The sequence below is a fragment of the Lepus europaeus genome, chromosome 2, assembly GCF_033115175.1.
Source record: "Lepus europaeus isolate LE1 chromosome 2, mLepTim1.pri, whole genome shotgun sequence".
NCBI lineage: Eukaryota > Metazoa > Chordata > Mammalia > Lagomorpha > Leporidae > Lepus > Lepus europaeus.
The window spans coordinates 131,529,890-131,545,593 of NC_084828.1; the positions used below are offsets into that span (position 1 = coordinate 131,529,890).

The 15,704-nt window shown below is 38.3% G+C and overlaps 1 protein-coding gene across 5 annotated transcripts in view; it reads right to left on the bottom strand.

The window, feature by feature from the left end:
* RNF13 (ring finger protein 13) overlaps positions 1 to 15,704 on the bottom strand; it is a 175,266-nt gene that overhangs the window by 97,770 nt on the left and 61,792 nt on the right. For 2 of the 5 annotated variants that reach the window (XM_062213168.1, XM_062213165.1), the window contains exon 4: positions 9,790 to 9,915. The exons of 2 other annotated variants lie outside the window; for them this stretch is intronic. In XM_062213168.1, coding sequence (XP_062069152.1) covers positions 9,790 to 9,915 — 126 coding nt within the window. Of the gene's footprint in view, positions 1 to 9,789; positions 9,916 to 15,704 lie in introns of those variants that run through there. One more of the 5 variants, XM_062213174.1, reaches the window with a different exon arrangement.

A 15,704-nucleotide genomic window follows, 5' to 3' on the forward strand; every position in this document is an offset into this window, starting at 1 on the left:
GCTAAAGCGATCATATACAACAAAAAAAAAAAAAGGCGGAGGCATCACCATACCAGATTTCAAGACATACTACAAGGCAGTTATAATCAAAACAGCCTGGTAATGGTACAAAAACAGGTGGATAGACCAGTGGAACAGAATAGAAGCACCAGAAATCAACCCAAGCATTTATAACCAACTTATATTTGACCAAGGAGCTATAACCAATCCCTGGAGCAAGGACAGTCAGTCTCTTCAACAAATGATGCTGGGAATTGGATGTCCAGATGCAGGAGTATGAAGCAGGACCCTTCTTACACCTTACATGAAAATCCATTCAAAATGTTTTAAAGACCTAATTCTGCAAACTGATACCATCAAATTACTAGAGAACATTGGGGAAACCCTGAGACACATTTTCACAGGTAAAGAGTTCTTGGAAAAGACCCCAGAGGCACAAGCTATCAAAGCCAAAATCACAAATGGGATTACATCAAACTGAGAAGCTTCTGTACTGCAAAAGAAACACTCAGGAAAGTAAAGAGACAACCAACAGAATGGGAGAAATTAATTACAAACAATGCAATTGATAAAGGATCAATAACCAGAATATATAAAGAGATCAAAAAACTCAACAACAACAAAACAAACAACCCAGATAAGAAATAGGTAAAGGACTTAAACAGACATTTTTCAAAAGAGGAAATCCAAATGTCCAACAGACACATTTAAAAATGTTCAGGATCACTAGCCATCAGGGAAATGTACATCAAAACCACAGTGAGGTTTCACCTCACCCCAGTTAGAATGTCTTTCATATAGAGTCAACAAACAACAAATGCTGGCGAGGACTTGGAGAAAATGGTACCCTCACTCATTGTGGGAATGCAAACTGGTAAAGTCACTACAGAAGACAGTTTGGAGATACCTCAGAAATATGAATTTAGACCTACTATATGACCCATTCATCCTACTCCTGGGAATTTACCTAACGGAAATGAAATCAGCAAACAAAACTGTTATTTGCACCCCTATGTTTACTGCAACTCAATTCACAATAGATAAGACATGGAATCAATCTAAATGCTTGTCAACTGAAGTCTAGATAAAGAAATTATGGGATATGTATTCTATGGAATACCACATAGTGGTTTAAAAAATGAAATCTAGTCATTTCCAACAAAATAGATGAATCTGGAAAACATCATACTTAATGAAACAAGCTAGTCCCAAGGGATAAATATCATATGTTCTCCTTGACCTGTCATAACTAATAAAGCACCCAAAAGGCAATTTGTAGAAGTGAAATTGACACTTTGAGAAGCAATGACTTGAATAGCCCTTGTCTTGACTATCAAGGAACAGTTTTTTTTTTTCATTTAAAATTTTTTTTTTCTTAATGGAAAATGGTTTGGGAATGGGAGACGGAGGAAGTGAGGTAGGAGTGGGAGATGGAGGAGGGAGGGTGGGTATGATGGTTAGAATCACTATATTCCTTAAGTTGTACTTATGAAATTTGTACTCATTAAATCAATTTTTTCAGGAAAATTAAAAATAAAAAAATAAAAAAGAATTATCCTATGATTCAGCAATACCTCTACCAGGTATATATTTAAGTGAAGTGAAGTCAGCCAGTCAAAGAGACATCTGCTCCCCCATGTTTTTGTTGCACTATTCACAAAAGCCAAGAACTAAAACAATTTAAGTGTCCATCAGCTGAACATATAAAGAAAATGTTATACATGTATTCAACAGAATATTATTCAGCTATAAAAAGGTGAAATTTTGTCATCTGCAACAACACAGACACAAGTAGAGATCATTACATTAAATGACCTAAGAATGGAAGGACAATTACCACATGATCTCAATCATGTGGATGACAAAAAAAGCTTGTCACATAGAAATTAAAGCATAATGGTGGTTACCAGAGGCTGGGAAGAGTAAGGGGGAAAGAGAAATGGGGAAAGGTTGATTAAGAGGTGCTAAATTACAGTAAAAGAGCAGTAAAAAGTTCTAAGAATCTGTTGCAAAGTAGGCTGACCAGAGATAATGCTAATGTACACTACATTTCTCTCTAAAACAAAAAACTACAATAAAGGATTTTTTAGGTTTCACCATAAAGAAAGGCTAAACATCTGAAGAGATGGGTATGTTCACCCTGACTGGTGATTACGCAGTGTATACATACATAAGAATATCACATGGTAAATACGTACAATTTTTCTGTCTGCCAAAAATAAAATATTTAAAGTAATAACAAAAACTTGTGGCCATATGCCAAAGTACAATGAGAAGTTTTCTAACATTTTCCTTGCTACTATATGAAAGGCTCAATTTAAATCTTTTTACATGTATCTATATGCATTTTTAAAAATTTTTTGAAAGGCAGAGTTACAGAGAGACGTAGAGACACAGAGAGGTCTTCCATCTGCTAGTTCACTCCCCAAATGGTCGCAACAATCAGAGCTGAGCCAGGCCGAGGCCAGGAGCCAGGAGTTTCTTCCAGGTTTCCCATATGGGTATAGGGTCCCAAGCACTTGGGCCATCCTCCACTGCTTTCCCAGGTGCATTAGCAGGAAACTAAATTCAAAGTGGAGCAGCCAAGATTCAAATCAACACCCACGTGGGATGTTGGTGTTGCAGGCCAGGGCTTTAACCCACTGTACCACAGTGCTGGCTCCACCTATATGCATTTTTAAAAAATACTTTATATACTAGGGCCAGCACTGTGGCGCAGTGGGTTAACGCCCTGGCCTGAAGCGCTGGCATCCCATATGGGCGCCAGTTCGAGACCTGGCTGTTCCACTTCCGATCCAGCTCTCTTCTGGATGGCCTGGGAAAGCAGTGGAAGATGGCCCAAGTCCTTGGGCCCCTGCACCCATGTGGGAGACCGGGAAAAAGCTCTTGGCTCCTGGCTTCAGATCGGTGCAACTCCGGCCACTGCAGTCAGTTGGGGAGTGAACCATCAGATGGAAGACTCCTCTCTCTCTCTCTCTCTCTCTCTCTCTCTCTCTCTCTCTCTCTCTGCCTCTCCTCTTTCTGTGTAACTCTGACTTTCAAATAAATAAATAAATCTTAAAAGAATGCTTTAAATACATAAGCAGAAGGCTATTAAATAGTTTGATTTAATAAACTTTTATTGACCACCTAATATGTGCTATGATATTAAACAGATATATAAATACGATGAAAACTAAATACTGCAAGTTCACAAAAAAATGATATATATGTAAGAAAAATAATAATGTGATACATAGCAATAAAGAAAGTATTTGCAAAGTAGAAAGGTGACACACTGATAATTTATTTTCCAAAGAGGGAACAGAGAGAAAATTAAGGCTTCTAGAGAAAGTGCCTTCTTCAGCCAACATGTAAATGATGAAACAAAGAAAGCTGGTAAAGGTCAGCTTTAATAGAAAAAATAGTATGTGTAAGGCACAAAAGTGCAGTCAGGAAGGCACAGCAAGTTGAGAGACTTCAAGTAGGGGGTGTGGCTGTAGCAGAAAATTCAAGGCAGGAGGTGGAAAGAGTTGAGCTGGAGTCATTAATGGCTAAATCACAAAGCTCCATAAGAAGTACTGTTTCATAATCAGGATTCACGAAAGAGATAGGAGGGTTAATAAGACTATTTATTCATTCCCAAGTTATCTTTTCATCTTCAAAACAAGTATTCAGTGACTGCATTTACTTAACTTTCAAAGAGAAACACCTTCTAAAAGTCAAAGTTATAACATTAACAACAGAGTTCTAGGGGCCAGTGCTATGGTGTAGCATGTTAAACAGCCACCTGCAGGGCCAGCATCCTGTATGGGCACTGGTTTGAGTCCCAGCTATTCCACTTCTGATCCAGCTCCCTGTTAATGTGCCTGAAAAGCAGTGGAAAATGGCAAAAGTGCTTGGGCCTCTGCTCCCACGTGGAAGACCTGGATGAAGCTCCTGGCTCCTGGCTTCAGCCTGGCCCAACTTCAGCCATTGTAGCCATTTGGGGAGTGAACCAGTGGAAGGACGATCTCTCTCTCTCTCTATCTCTCGCTTTTTCTTCCACCCTCACTCCCTCTCTCCCTCTCATTCTTTCTCTGTAACTCTGCCTTTCAAATAAAATAAGTATATGAAATAAATACATTTAAAAAACGATTCTAGTTTTAGTTCCTAGTTACCAAAGACTGTAAAAGTCAGAAATTATACACCATAATAGTGCAATAAACCGTATAATCAACAGAATTAAGCTTATATTTACTTTATTGGCAGCAAGAAAGTAATTAAATGTTAAAAATACTACTTCATTTTGGGTGAAAAAAATCTCTAATTATTACAGTTTAGTTCTGGATAAAATTTCTTTCTTTTTTTTTTAGCATTGGACTTAATTTTTTTTATCTTTTATTTAATGAATATAAATTTCCAAAGTACAGCTTATGGATTACAATGGCTTCCCCCCCCCATAACTTCCCTCCCACCCGCAACCCTCCCCTTTCCTACTCGCTCTCCCCTTCCATTCACATCAAGATTCATTTTCAACTCTCTTTATATACAGAAAATCAGTTTAGTATATATAAAGATTTCAAGAGTTTGCCCTCACATAGCAACACAAAGTGAAAAAATACTGTTGGAGTACTAGTTATAGCATTAAATAAGAGTGTACAGCATATTAATGACAGAGATCCTACATGATATTTTTTAAAAAGATTGATTAATTTTCTATGTAATTTCCAATTTAACACCAAGGGTTTTTTTTTTTTTCAATTATCTTTATATACAGAAGATCGACTCAGTATATACTAAGTAAAGATTTCATCAGTTTGCACCCACACAGAAACACAAAGTGTAAAAATACTGTTTCAGTACTAGCTTTATCATTACTTCACATTGGACAACCCGTTAAGGGCAGATCCCACATAGGACGTAAGTACACAGTGACTCTTGATGTTGATTTAACAATTTAACACTCTTGTTTATGGCATCAGTAATCTCTCTAGGCTCTAGTCTTGAGTTGCCGAAGCTATGGAAGCCTTTAGGGTTCGCAGACTTCAATCTTATTCCGACAGGGTCATAGTCAAAGTGGAAGTTCTCTCCTCCCTTCAGAGAAAGGTACCTCCTACCTTGATGGCCCCGTTCTTTCCACTGAGATCACACTCGCTGAGATCCTTCATTTAGGTGGTCTTTTTTTTTTTTTTTCCCAGAGTGTCTTGGCTTTCCATGCCTAAAATACTCTCATAGGCTCTTCAGCCAGATCCAAATGCCTTAAGGGCTGATTCTGAGGCCAGAGTGCTATTTAGGACATCTGCCATTCTATGAGTCTGCTGTGTCTCCCCCTTCCCATGTTGGATCCTTCTCTCCCTTTTTGATTTTATCAGTTAGTATTAGCAGACATTAGTCTTGTTTGTGTGATCCCTTTGACTCTTAGATCTATCAGTGTGATCAATTGTGAACTGAAATTGATCACATGGACTAGTGAGATGGCATTGGTACATGCCACCTTGATGGGATTGTATTGGAATCCCCTGGCACATTTCTAACTCCATCATTTGGGGCAAGTCCGATTGAGTATATCCCAAATTGTACATCTCCTCCCTCTCTTCTTCTCATTCTTATATTTAACAGGGATCACTTTTCAGTTAAGATTTAAACACCTAAGAATATTGGCGTGTTAATTACAGAGTTCAACCACTAGTACTAGAACAAAAAAAATACTAAAATGGATAAAGTATTACATTGTACATCAACAGTCAGCACAAGAGCTGATCAAGTCACTGTTTCTCCTAGTGTCCATTTCACTTCCACAGGTTTCACCTTTGGTGCTCAGTTAGTTGTCACCGATCAGGGAAAACAAATAATATTTGTCTCTTTGGGACTGGCTTAATTCACTCAGCATGATGTTTTCCAGATTCCTCCATCTTGTTGCAAATGACTGGATTTCACTGTTTTTGACTGCTGTATAGTATTCTATAGAGTACATGTCCCATAATTTCTTTATCCAGTCTGCTGTTGATGGGCATTTGGGTTGGTTCCAGGTCTTAGCTATTGTGAATTGAGCTGCAATAAACATTAATGTGCAGATGGCTTTTTTGTTTGCCAATTTAATTTCCTTTGGGTAAATTCCAATGAGTAGGATGGCTGGGTTGTATGGCAGGGTTATATTCAGGTTTCTGAGGAATCTCCAGACTGACTTCCAAAGTGGCTTAACCAGTTTTCATTCCCACCAACAGTGGGTTAGTGTCCCTTTTTCCCCACATCCTCACCAGCATCTGTTATTGGTAGATTTCTGTATGTAAGCCATTCTAACCGGGGTGAGGTGAAACCTCATTGTGGTTTTGATTTGCATTTCCCTGATTGCTAGTGATCTTGAACATTTTTTCATGTGTCCGTTGGCCATTTGGATTTCCTCTTTGGAAAGATGTCTGTCTTGTTTGGCCCATCTCTTAAGTGGGTTGTTTGTTTTGATGTTGTAGAGTTTCTTGATTTCTTTGTAGATTCTGGTTATCAACCCTTTATCTGTTCCCATTCTGTTGGTTGCCACTTCACTTTCCTGTTTCTTTTGCAGTACAGAAACTTCTCAATTTGATGCAATCCCAATAGTTAATTCTGGCTTTGACTGCCTGTGCTCCCGGGGTATTTTCCAAGAAGTCTTTGCCAGTACCTATATCTTGCAGGGTTTCTCCAATGCTCTCTAATAATTTGATAGTGTCGGGTCATAGATTTAAGTCTTTAATCCATGTTCAGTGAATTTTTGTGTAAGGTGAAAGGTAGGGATCTTGCTTCATGATTCTGCACGTGTATACAAAGGCTGTTGATTTTTGTGCATTGATTTTATATCCTACTACTTTACCAAACTCTTCTATGAGTTCCAACAGTCTCTTAGTAGAGTTCTTTGGATCCCCTAAATAAAGAATCATATCGTCTGCAAAGAGGGGTAATTTGACTTCTTCCTTCCCGATTTGTATCCCTTTAATTTCTTTTTCTTGCCTAATAGCTCTGGCTAAGACTTCCAGAACTATATTGAAGAGCAGTGGTGAGAGTGGGCATCCCTGTCTGGTACCAGATCTCAGGGGAAATGCTTCCAACTTTTCCCCATTCAATAGGATGCTGGCCGTAGGTTTTTCATAAATTGCTTTAATTGTATTGAGGAATGTTCCTTCTATACCCAATTTATTAGAGTTTTCATCATGAAAGGGTGTTGAATTTTATCAAATGCTTTCTTTGCATCTATTGAGATAATCATATGGTTTTTCTTCTGCAGTCTGTTAATGTGGTGTATCACGTTGATTGTTTTGCGAACATTGAACCATGCCTGCATACCAGGGATAAATCCCACTTGGTCTGGGTGGATAATCTTTCTAATGTGATGTTGCATTCTATTGGCCAGAATCTTATTGAGGATTTTTGCATCTATGCTCATCAGGGATATTGGTCTGTAATTCTCTTTCAATGCTGCATCTTTCTCCAGCTTAGGGATTAAGGTGATGCTGGCTTCATACAAAGAGTTTGGGAGATTTCCTTCTTTTTCAATTGCCCTGAATAGTTTGAGGAGAATTGGAGTTTGTTCTTCTTTAAATGTCTGGTAGAATTCAGCAGTGAATCCATCTGCTCCTGGGCTTTTCTTTGTTGGGAGGGCCTTTATTACTATTTCAATTTCTGTCTCAGTTATGGGTCTGTTTAGGTTTTCTATGTCTTCCTGGTTCAATTTAGGTAGGTTGTATGTGTCCAGGAATCTATCCATTTCTGATAGATTTCCCTGTTTGCTGGCATACAAGTCCTTGTAGTAATTTCTGATGATTCTTTTTATTTCTGTGGTGTCTGTTGTTATGTTTCCTTTTTCATCTCTGATTGTATTGATTTGGGTCTTTTCTCTTCTTTTTTTAGTTAGTTGGGCCAATGGGGCTGTTAATTTTGTTTATTTTTTCAAAAAAACCAGCTCCTCTTTTGGCTGATTTTTTGTAATTTTTTTTTTATTCAATCCTGTTGATTTCTTCTCTGATTTTAATTATTTCTCTTCTCCTACTAGAATTGGGTCTGGTTTGCTGCTGATTTTCTAGATCGTTGAGATGAACTGAAAGCTCATCTGTTTGGTGCCTTTCCAATTTCTTGATGTAGGCACCTATTGATATAAACTTTCCTGTTAACACTGCTTTTGCTGTTTTCCATAGGTTTTGGTATGATGTGCTGTTATCCTCATTTACTTCCAGAAAATTTTTGATTTCTCTTTTAATTTCTTCTATGACCCAGTGTTCATTCAGGAGCATGTTGTTCAGTCTCCATGTGTTTGCATGTGCTCTGGGGATTCCCGAGTTGCTAATTTCCAATTTCATTCCTTTATGGTCTGAGAAGCTGCATGGTATGATTCTAATTCTTTTGAATTTGCTGAGACTTGCTTTATGGCCTAGTATGTGGTCAATCCTAGAGAAGGTTCCATGCACTGCTGAGAAGAATGTAAATTCTTTCTGTGTAGGATGAAAAGTTCTGTAGATATCTATTAGGTCCATTTGAGCTATAGAGTCATTTAAATCTGCTGTTTCCTTGTTGATCTTCTGTCCTGTTGATCTGTCTATCTCTGAGAGTGGAGTATTGAAGTCCCCCAGTACTATTGTATTGGGGTCTAAGTCTCCCTTTAATTCCCTTAACAAGTCTTTTACATAAACCGGTGCCCTATAATTAGGTGCATATACATAGATAATCGTTATATCTTCCTGTTGAATGGGTCTCTTAATCATTATATAGTGCCCCTCTTTGTCTCTCTGGATAAAATTTCTAACCCTTTAAATTCAAACTACATAAACAACTCTGAGGAGTGATAAATCTATTGCACTTGACCTCAAGCTCCAAATTATTTTTCTGATTTAAAGAAAATTATGAGTATAGACTTGCAACTAATACACAATAGTACTATCATTAATAAAGTGCTCTACATTTCTCAAACTCCTTTTTATTATTCCTTTATTTCTTTTACTAAGTTTATTAGGGAGTCAGGTACAACAGGAGGCAAGGCAGCCTTTTTCATACTGAACATATAAATCATCTAAGATCAAGCTATGGTAAGTACATACAATAAAATCCCATGTCTATTCTATGACACACATGCAGGAGCCTATGTGACATTCAGTTTGGAGGTAGTCTAGTAAAAATAATCTCAAGGCTTATTCTATGCAGGCCTCCATGTTCCTTCTGCCAAGGCCAACTGAAACACAGACTTATATAAACCAAATACATATAGTGGTATATAGTGAGAGAGGTTTTATGATGAACTTTATTTTACTATTTGTGAAATGTCAGTTCAATCCACTTCAAGAAGACAAACTTCATATAAGGACAGAGTCAACTTATAACAAAAGAGAAACCCAAATGTCAACATAGATGGGGGTGTAAGTGTTACACTAATACTGAAAGGGTCAAGGCATAAAATTAAAGGTTGAAGTTAGGTTTCAATTCCTGAATTAGATCAAGTAAGATTCCACGATTAAAACATAGTTCCAGATGCCCAACAAACACCTGAAGATTTTGCAAGAAATAGCTTTATCTAATAGCTATTTATGTCGTACTCATTCATTTTCAATCTTACCAAAATTGTGAATCATGAAACAGAAACTGTCTGCCATTTTTATTGGCTGCTAAAAACTTTCAGTAAGATTTACAGCATGAATAAGAAAGTAAACCTGCTCCTGTCTTTCTTGCCTTCATCACCTCCTCCTTCCTTTCTTTGCTTTCATCCCCTTATTTTTTAAACTAAGTAATGGTGTAAGCTACCTTAAACATTTTCTGAAACATGACAGACTTAAAGTATGTAAACAAACAATAAGCAAAAAAATGAAAAAGTACCTTTATATCAAAATTACAATCAAATCTTCTAATTAATACAATAAACGTGCTGGATGAATTGTCTTTTAGTGGTGGAGGCACTATGGGTTCACAGGCATTCTCTGGTTTTGAGTTAATCAAAAAACCCTGAAAAAGAAATGGTAATAATTATTACTTGGTTTCTCTCAATGAATCAATCAATATCTGTGAACATCTATTTGTTTCATACGTGTTACATTACACTAGAAGTATTATGCAGCAACTACAACTGTCACAATCCTGGAGTTCTAAAAATAGTATTTGAGGGGCCGGTGCTGTGGCCCAATGGGTTAAAGCCCTGGCCCGAAGCGGCGGCATCCTATATGGGCACAAGTTCTAGTTCCAGCGGCTCCTCTTCCAATCCAGCTCTCTCCTATGGCCTGGGATAGCAGTAGAAAACAGCCCAAGTCCTTGGGCCCCTGCACATGCATGGAAGACACAGAAGAAGCTCCTGGCTCCTGGCTTCGGATCAGCGCAGCTCCGGCCATTGCAGCCATCTGGGGAGTGAACCAGCAGATTTAAGACCTCTCTCTGTCTCTACCTCTCTCTGTAACTCTGACTTTCAAATAAATAAAATAAATCTTTTATAAAAATTATTTTAAGCCGGCGCCGCGGCTCAATAGGCTAATCCTCCGCCTTGTGGCGCCGGCACAACTGGATTCTGTCCCTGTTGCCCCTCTTCCAGGCCAGCTCTCTGCTGTGGCCAGGGAGTGCAGTGGAGGATGGCCCTAGTCCTTCGGCCCTGCACCCCATGGGAGACCAGGAGAAGCACCTGGCTCCTGCCTTCGGATCAGCGCGGTGCGCCGGCTGCAGCATGCCGGCCCCAGCAGCCATTGGAGGGTGAACCAACAGCAAAGGAAGACCTTTCTCTCTGTCTCTCTCTCTCACTGTCCACTCTGCCTGTCAAAAAAAATTTTTTAAATAAAAAAATAAAATATTTTAAAAATAGTATGCGATTTCAAAAACATGTAGCTTTAAAAAGTAAGTCCCATCTTTCTTAGTATAAAAAATGTAGAAAACACTTATACAAGTCAATTACCCCAATGACAATCATTGTTAACATGCTGGTATATTTTTCCAACAATATTTGAAATTTCTATGCCCAAAAAAACTCTTTAAAATTTAACATTTAACTTATTTTATCAAACAATGAAAATGCAAATAAGTATATTTTAGGGATTTATCATACACAAAGACCACCCTGAGAATATAAAGGTGTGCATAAGAAAGATGTTTACTGCTATGTTTTTTTTTTCTTTTTCTTTTTTTTCATTTGACAGGCAGAGGTAGACAGTGAGAGAGAGAGACAGAGAGAAAGGTCTTCCTTCCATTGGTTCACCCCCTAAATGGCCGCTACAGTCGGTGCTGTGCTGATCTGAAGCCAGGAGCCAGGTGCTTCCACCTGGTCTCCCATGCAGGTGCAGGGGCTCAAGCAGCTGGGCCATCCTCCACTGCCCTTCCAGGCTACAGCAGAGAGCTGGACTAGAAGAAGAGCAACCAGGACTAAAACCTGGTGCCCATACGGGATGCTGGAACCGCAGGCAGAGGATTAACCAAAAGAGCCATGGCGCCAGCCCCGCTATGTTGTTTTAAATAACAAAAACAAGAAATCATGCACATTGATAAGGCAGTTATTTAAAATTAGAGTACAGTCACATAACAGAAAGATAATATAACTATTTTAAAAATTAGGCATAACAATGTACACTAAATTGAAAAGATATCTGCAATATAATTATGAGTTCAAAAAGCAAAAAGCAAGTTGCTTTCTCAGAAACACAGGATGGCTTGACATCAAAAAACATGCTAAAATGTTGTATCAACAGTATAAAATTTTTGAAAACGAAATCACAATCTCAATGGATATAAAAACACTTATGGGGCTGGCACTGTGGCTTAGCGGGTAAAGCCCCCATCTGCAGTGCCAACATCCCATATGGGTGCTGGTTCAAGCCTCGGCTGCTCCTCTTCCGATCTAGCTCTCTGCTATGGCCTGGGAAAGCAGTAGAAGATGCCCCAACTCCTTGGGCCCCCTGCACCCTCGTGGGAGACCCAGAAGAAGCTCCTGGCTCCTGGCTTCAAATCCACACAGCTGCGGATGTTGTGGCCAATTTAGGAGTAAATCATATCCCATAATTTCTTTATCCAGTCTACTGTTGATGGGCATTTAGGTTGATTCCAGGTCTTAGCTATTGTGAATTGAGCTGCAATAAACATTAAGGTGCAGACTGCTTTTTTCTTTGCCAATTTAATTTCCTTTGGGTAAATTCCAAGGAGTGGAATGGCTGCGTTGTATGGTAGGGTTATATTCAGGTTTCTGAGGAATCTCCAAACTGACTTAACCAGTTTGCATTCCCACTGACTTCCAAAGTGGCTTAACCAGTTTGCATTCCCACCAACAGTGGGTTAGTGTCCCTTTTTCCCCACATCCTCTCCAGCATCTGTTGTTGGTAGATTTCTGTATGTAAGCCATTCTAACCGGGGTGAGGTGAAACCTCATTGTGGTTTTGATTTGCATTTCCCTGATTGCTAGTGAACTTGAACATTTTTTCATGTGTCCGTTGGCCATTTGGATTTCCTCTTTTGAAAAATGTCTATTGAGGTCCTTGGCCCATCTCTTAAGTGGGTTGTTTGTTTTGTTGTTGTGGAGTTTCTTGATCACTTTGTACATTCTGGTTATTAATCATTTATCTGTTGCACTGTTTGCAAATATTTTTTCCCATTCTGTTGGTTGCCTCTTCACTTTACTGACTGTTTCTTTTGAAGTACAGAAACTTCTATTTGATGCAATCCCAATAGTTAATCTTGGCTTTGACTACCTGTGCCTCCAGTGTCTTTTTCAAGAAGTCTTTGCAGGTGCAAATATCTTACAGGGTTTCTCCAATGTGCTCTCATAATTTGATAGTGTCGGGTCGTAGATTTAGGTCTTTAATGCATGTTGAGTGAATTTTTGTGTAAGGTGAAAGGTAGGGGTCTTGCTTCATGCTTCTGTACATTGAAATCCAGTTCTCCCAGCACCATTTACTGAATAGACTGTCCTTGTTCCAGGAATTGGTTTTAGATCCTTGAACAAATATAAGTTGGCTGTAGATGTTTGGATTGATTTCTGGTGTTTCTATTCTGTTCCATTGGTCTATCCATCTGTTTCTGTACCAGTACCATGCTGTTTTGATAACAACTGCCCTGTAGTATGTCCTGAAATCTGGTATTGTGATGCCTCCAGCTTTGTTTTTGTTGTACAAGATTGCTTTAGCTATTCGAGGTCTCCTGTGTCTCCATATGAATTTCAGCATCATTTTTTCCAGATCTGAGAAGAATGTCTTTGGTATTTTGATTGGTATTGCATTGAATCTATAAATTGCTTTTGGAAGAATGGACATTTTGACGATATTGATTCTTCCAACCCATGAGCATGGAATAAATATTTTTGCATTTTTTGGTATCCTCTTCTATTTCTTTCTTTAAGATTTTGTAATTCTCATTGTAGAGATCTTTAACGTACTTGGTTAAGTTTATTCCAAGGTATTTGATTGTTTTTGTAGCTATTGTGAATGGGATTGATCTTCGAGGTTCTTTCTCAGCTGTGGCATTGCCTGTGTATACAAAGGTTGTTGATTTTTGTGCATTGATTTTATATCCTACTACTTTACCAAACTCTTCTATGAGTTCCAACAGTCTCTTAGTAGAGTTCTTTGGATCCCCTAAATAAAGAATCATATCGTCTGCAAAGAGGGATAATTTGACTTCTTCCTTCCCGATTTGTATCCCTTTAATTTCTTTTTCTTGCCTAATAGCTCTGGCTAAGACTTCCAGAACTATATTGAAGAGCAGTGGTGAGAGTGGGCATCCCTGTCTGGTACCAGATCTCAGAGGAAATGCTTCCAACTTTTCCCCATTCAATAGGATGCTGGCCGTAGGTTTTTCATAAATTGCTTTAATTGTATTGAGGAATGTTCCTTCTATACCCAATTTATTAGAGTTTTCATCATGAAAGGGTGTTGAATTTTATCAAATGCTTTCTCTGCATCTATTGAGATAATCATATGGTTTTTCTTCTGCAGTCTGTTAATGTGGTGTATCACGTTGATTGTTTTGCGAACATTGAACCATGCCTGCATACCAGGGATAAATCCCACTTGGTCTGGGTGGATAATCTTTCTAATGTGATGTTGCATTCTATTGGCCAGAATCTTATTGAGGATTTTTGCATCTATGCTCATCAGGGATATTGGTCTGTAATTCTCTTTCAATGCTGCATCTTTCTCCAGCTTAGGGATTAAGGTGATGCTAGCTTCATAGAAAGAATTTGGGAGGATTCCCTCTTTATTGATAGTTCTGAATAGTTTGAGAAGAAATGGAGTTTGTTCTTCTTTAAATGTCTGGTAGAATTCAGCAGTGAATCCATCTGCTCCTGGGCTTTTCTTTGTTGGGAGGGCCTTTATTACTGTTTCAATTTCTGTCTCAGTTATGGGTCTGTTTAGGTTTTCTATGTCTTCATGGTTCAATTTAGGTAGAGTGCATGTGTCCAGGAATCTATCCATTTCTGATAGATTTCCCTGTTTGCTGGCATACAACTCTTTGAAGTATTTTCTGATGACTCTTTATTTCTGTGGTGTCTGTTGTTACATTCCCTTTTTCATCTCTGATTTTATTGATTTGGGACTTTTCATTTTTTAGTTAGTTGGGCCAATGGTGTGTCAATTTTATTCATTTCTTAAAAAAACCAGCTCTTCATTTGGCTGATGTTTTGTAATTTTTTTTGGATTCAATTCTGTTGATTTCTTCTCTGATTTTAATTATTTCTCTTCTCCTACTAGAATTGGGTCTGGTTTGCTGCAGTTTTTCTAGATCCTTGAGATGCGCTGAAAGCTCATTTATTTGGTGCCTTTCCAATTTCTTGATATAGGCACCTACTGCTATAAACTTTCCTCTCAACACTGCTTTTGCCGTATCCCATAAGTTTTGATATGTTGTGTTGTTATCCTCATTTACTTCCAGAAAGTTTATGATTTCTCTTTTAATTTCTTCTATGACCCATTGTTCATTCAGGAGCATGTTGTTCAGTCTCCATGTGTTTGCATATGCTCTAGGGATTCCTGAGTTGCTAATTTCCACCTTCATTCCGCTGTGGTCTGAGAAGCTGCATGGTACAATTCTAATTCTTTTGAATTTGCTGAGACTTGCTTTATGGCCTAGTATGTGGTCAGTCCTAGAGAAGGTTCCATGCACTGCTGAGAAGAATGAATGTAAATACTTTAAATGTAGGATTGAAAGTTCTGTAGATATCTGTTAGATCCATTTCGGCCATAGTGTGGATTAAATCTGCAGTTTCCTTGTTGATCTTCTGTCCGGTTGATCTGTCTATAGAATACTATACAGCAGTTAAAAAAAAAAAAAAAAAAAAAAAAAAAAAAAACAACAATGAAATCCAGTCATTTGCAACAAAATGGAGGAATCTGGAACACATCATGCTGAGTGAAATAAGCCAGTCCCAAAGGGACAAATATCATATGTTCTCCCTGATCGGGGACAACTAACTGAGCACCAAAAAGGAAACCTGTTGAAGTGAAATGGACACTTTGAGAAACGGTGACTTGATCAGCCCTTGCCCTGACTGTTGATGAACAACTTAATACTTTATCCCTTTTCGTATTTTTTTTGTTCTACTTAATACTATTGGTTGAACTCTGTAATTAATAAACAATTATTCTTAAGTGTTGAAACTTAACTGAAAAGTGATCCCTGTTAAATATCAGAGTGGGAATGAGAGTGGGAAGAGATATATAATTTGGGACATGCTCAAACTGACTTGCCCCTAATGGTAGAGTTAGAAACATGCCAGGGGATTCCAATTCAATCCCATCAAGGTGGCATGTACCAATGCCATCTCACTAGTC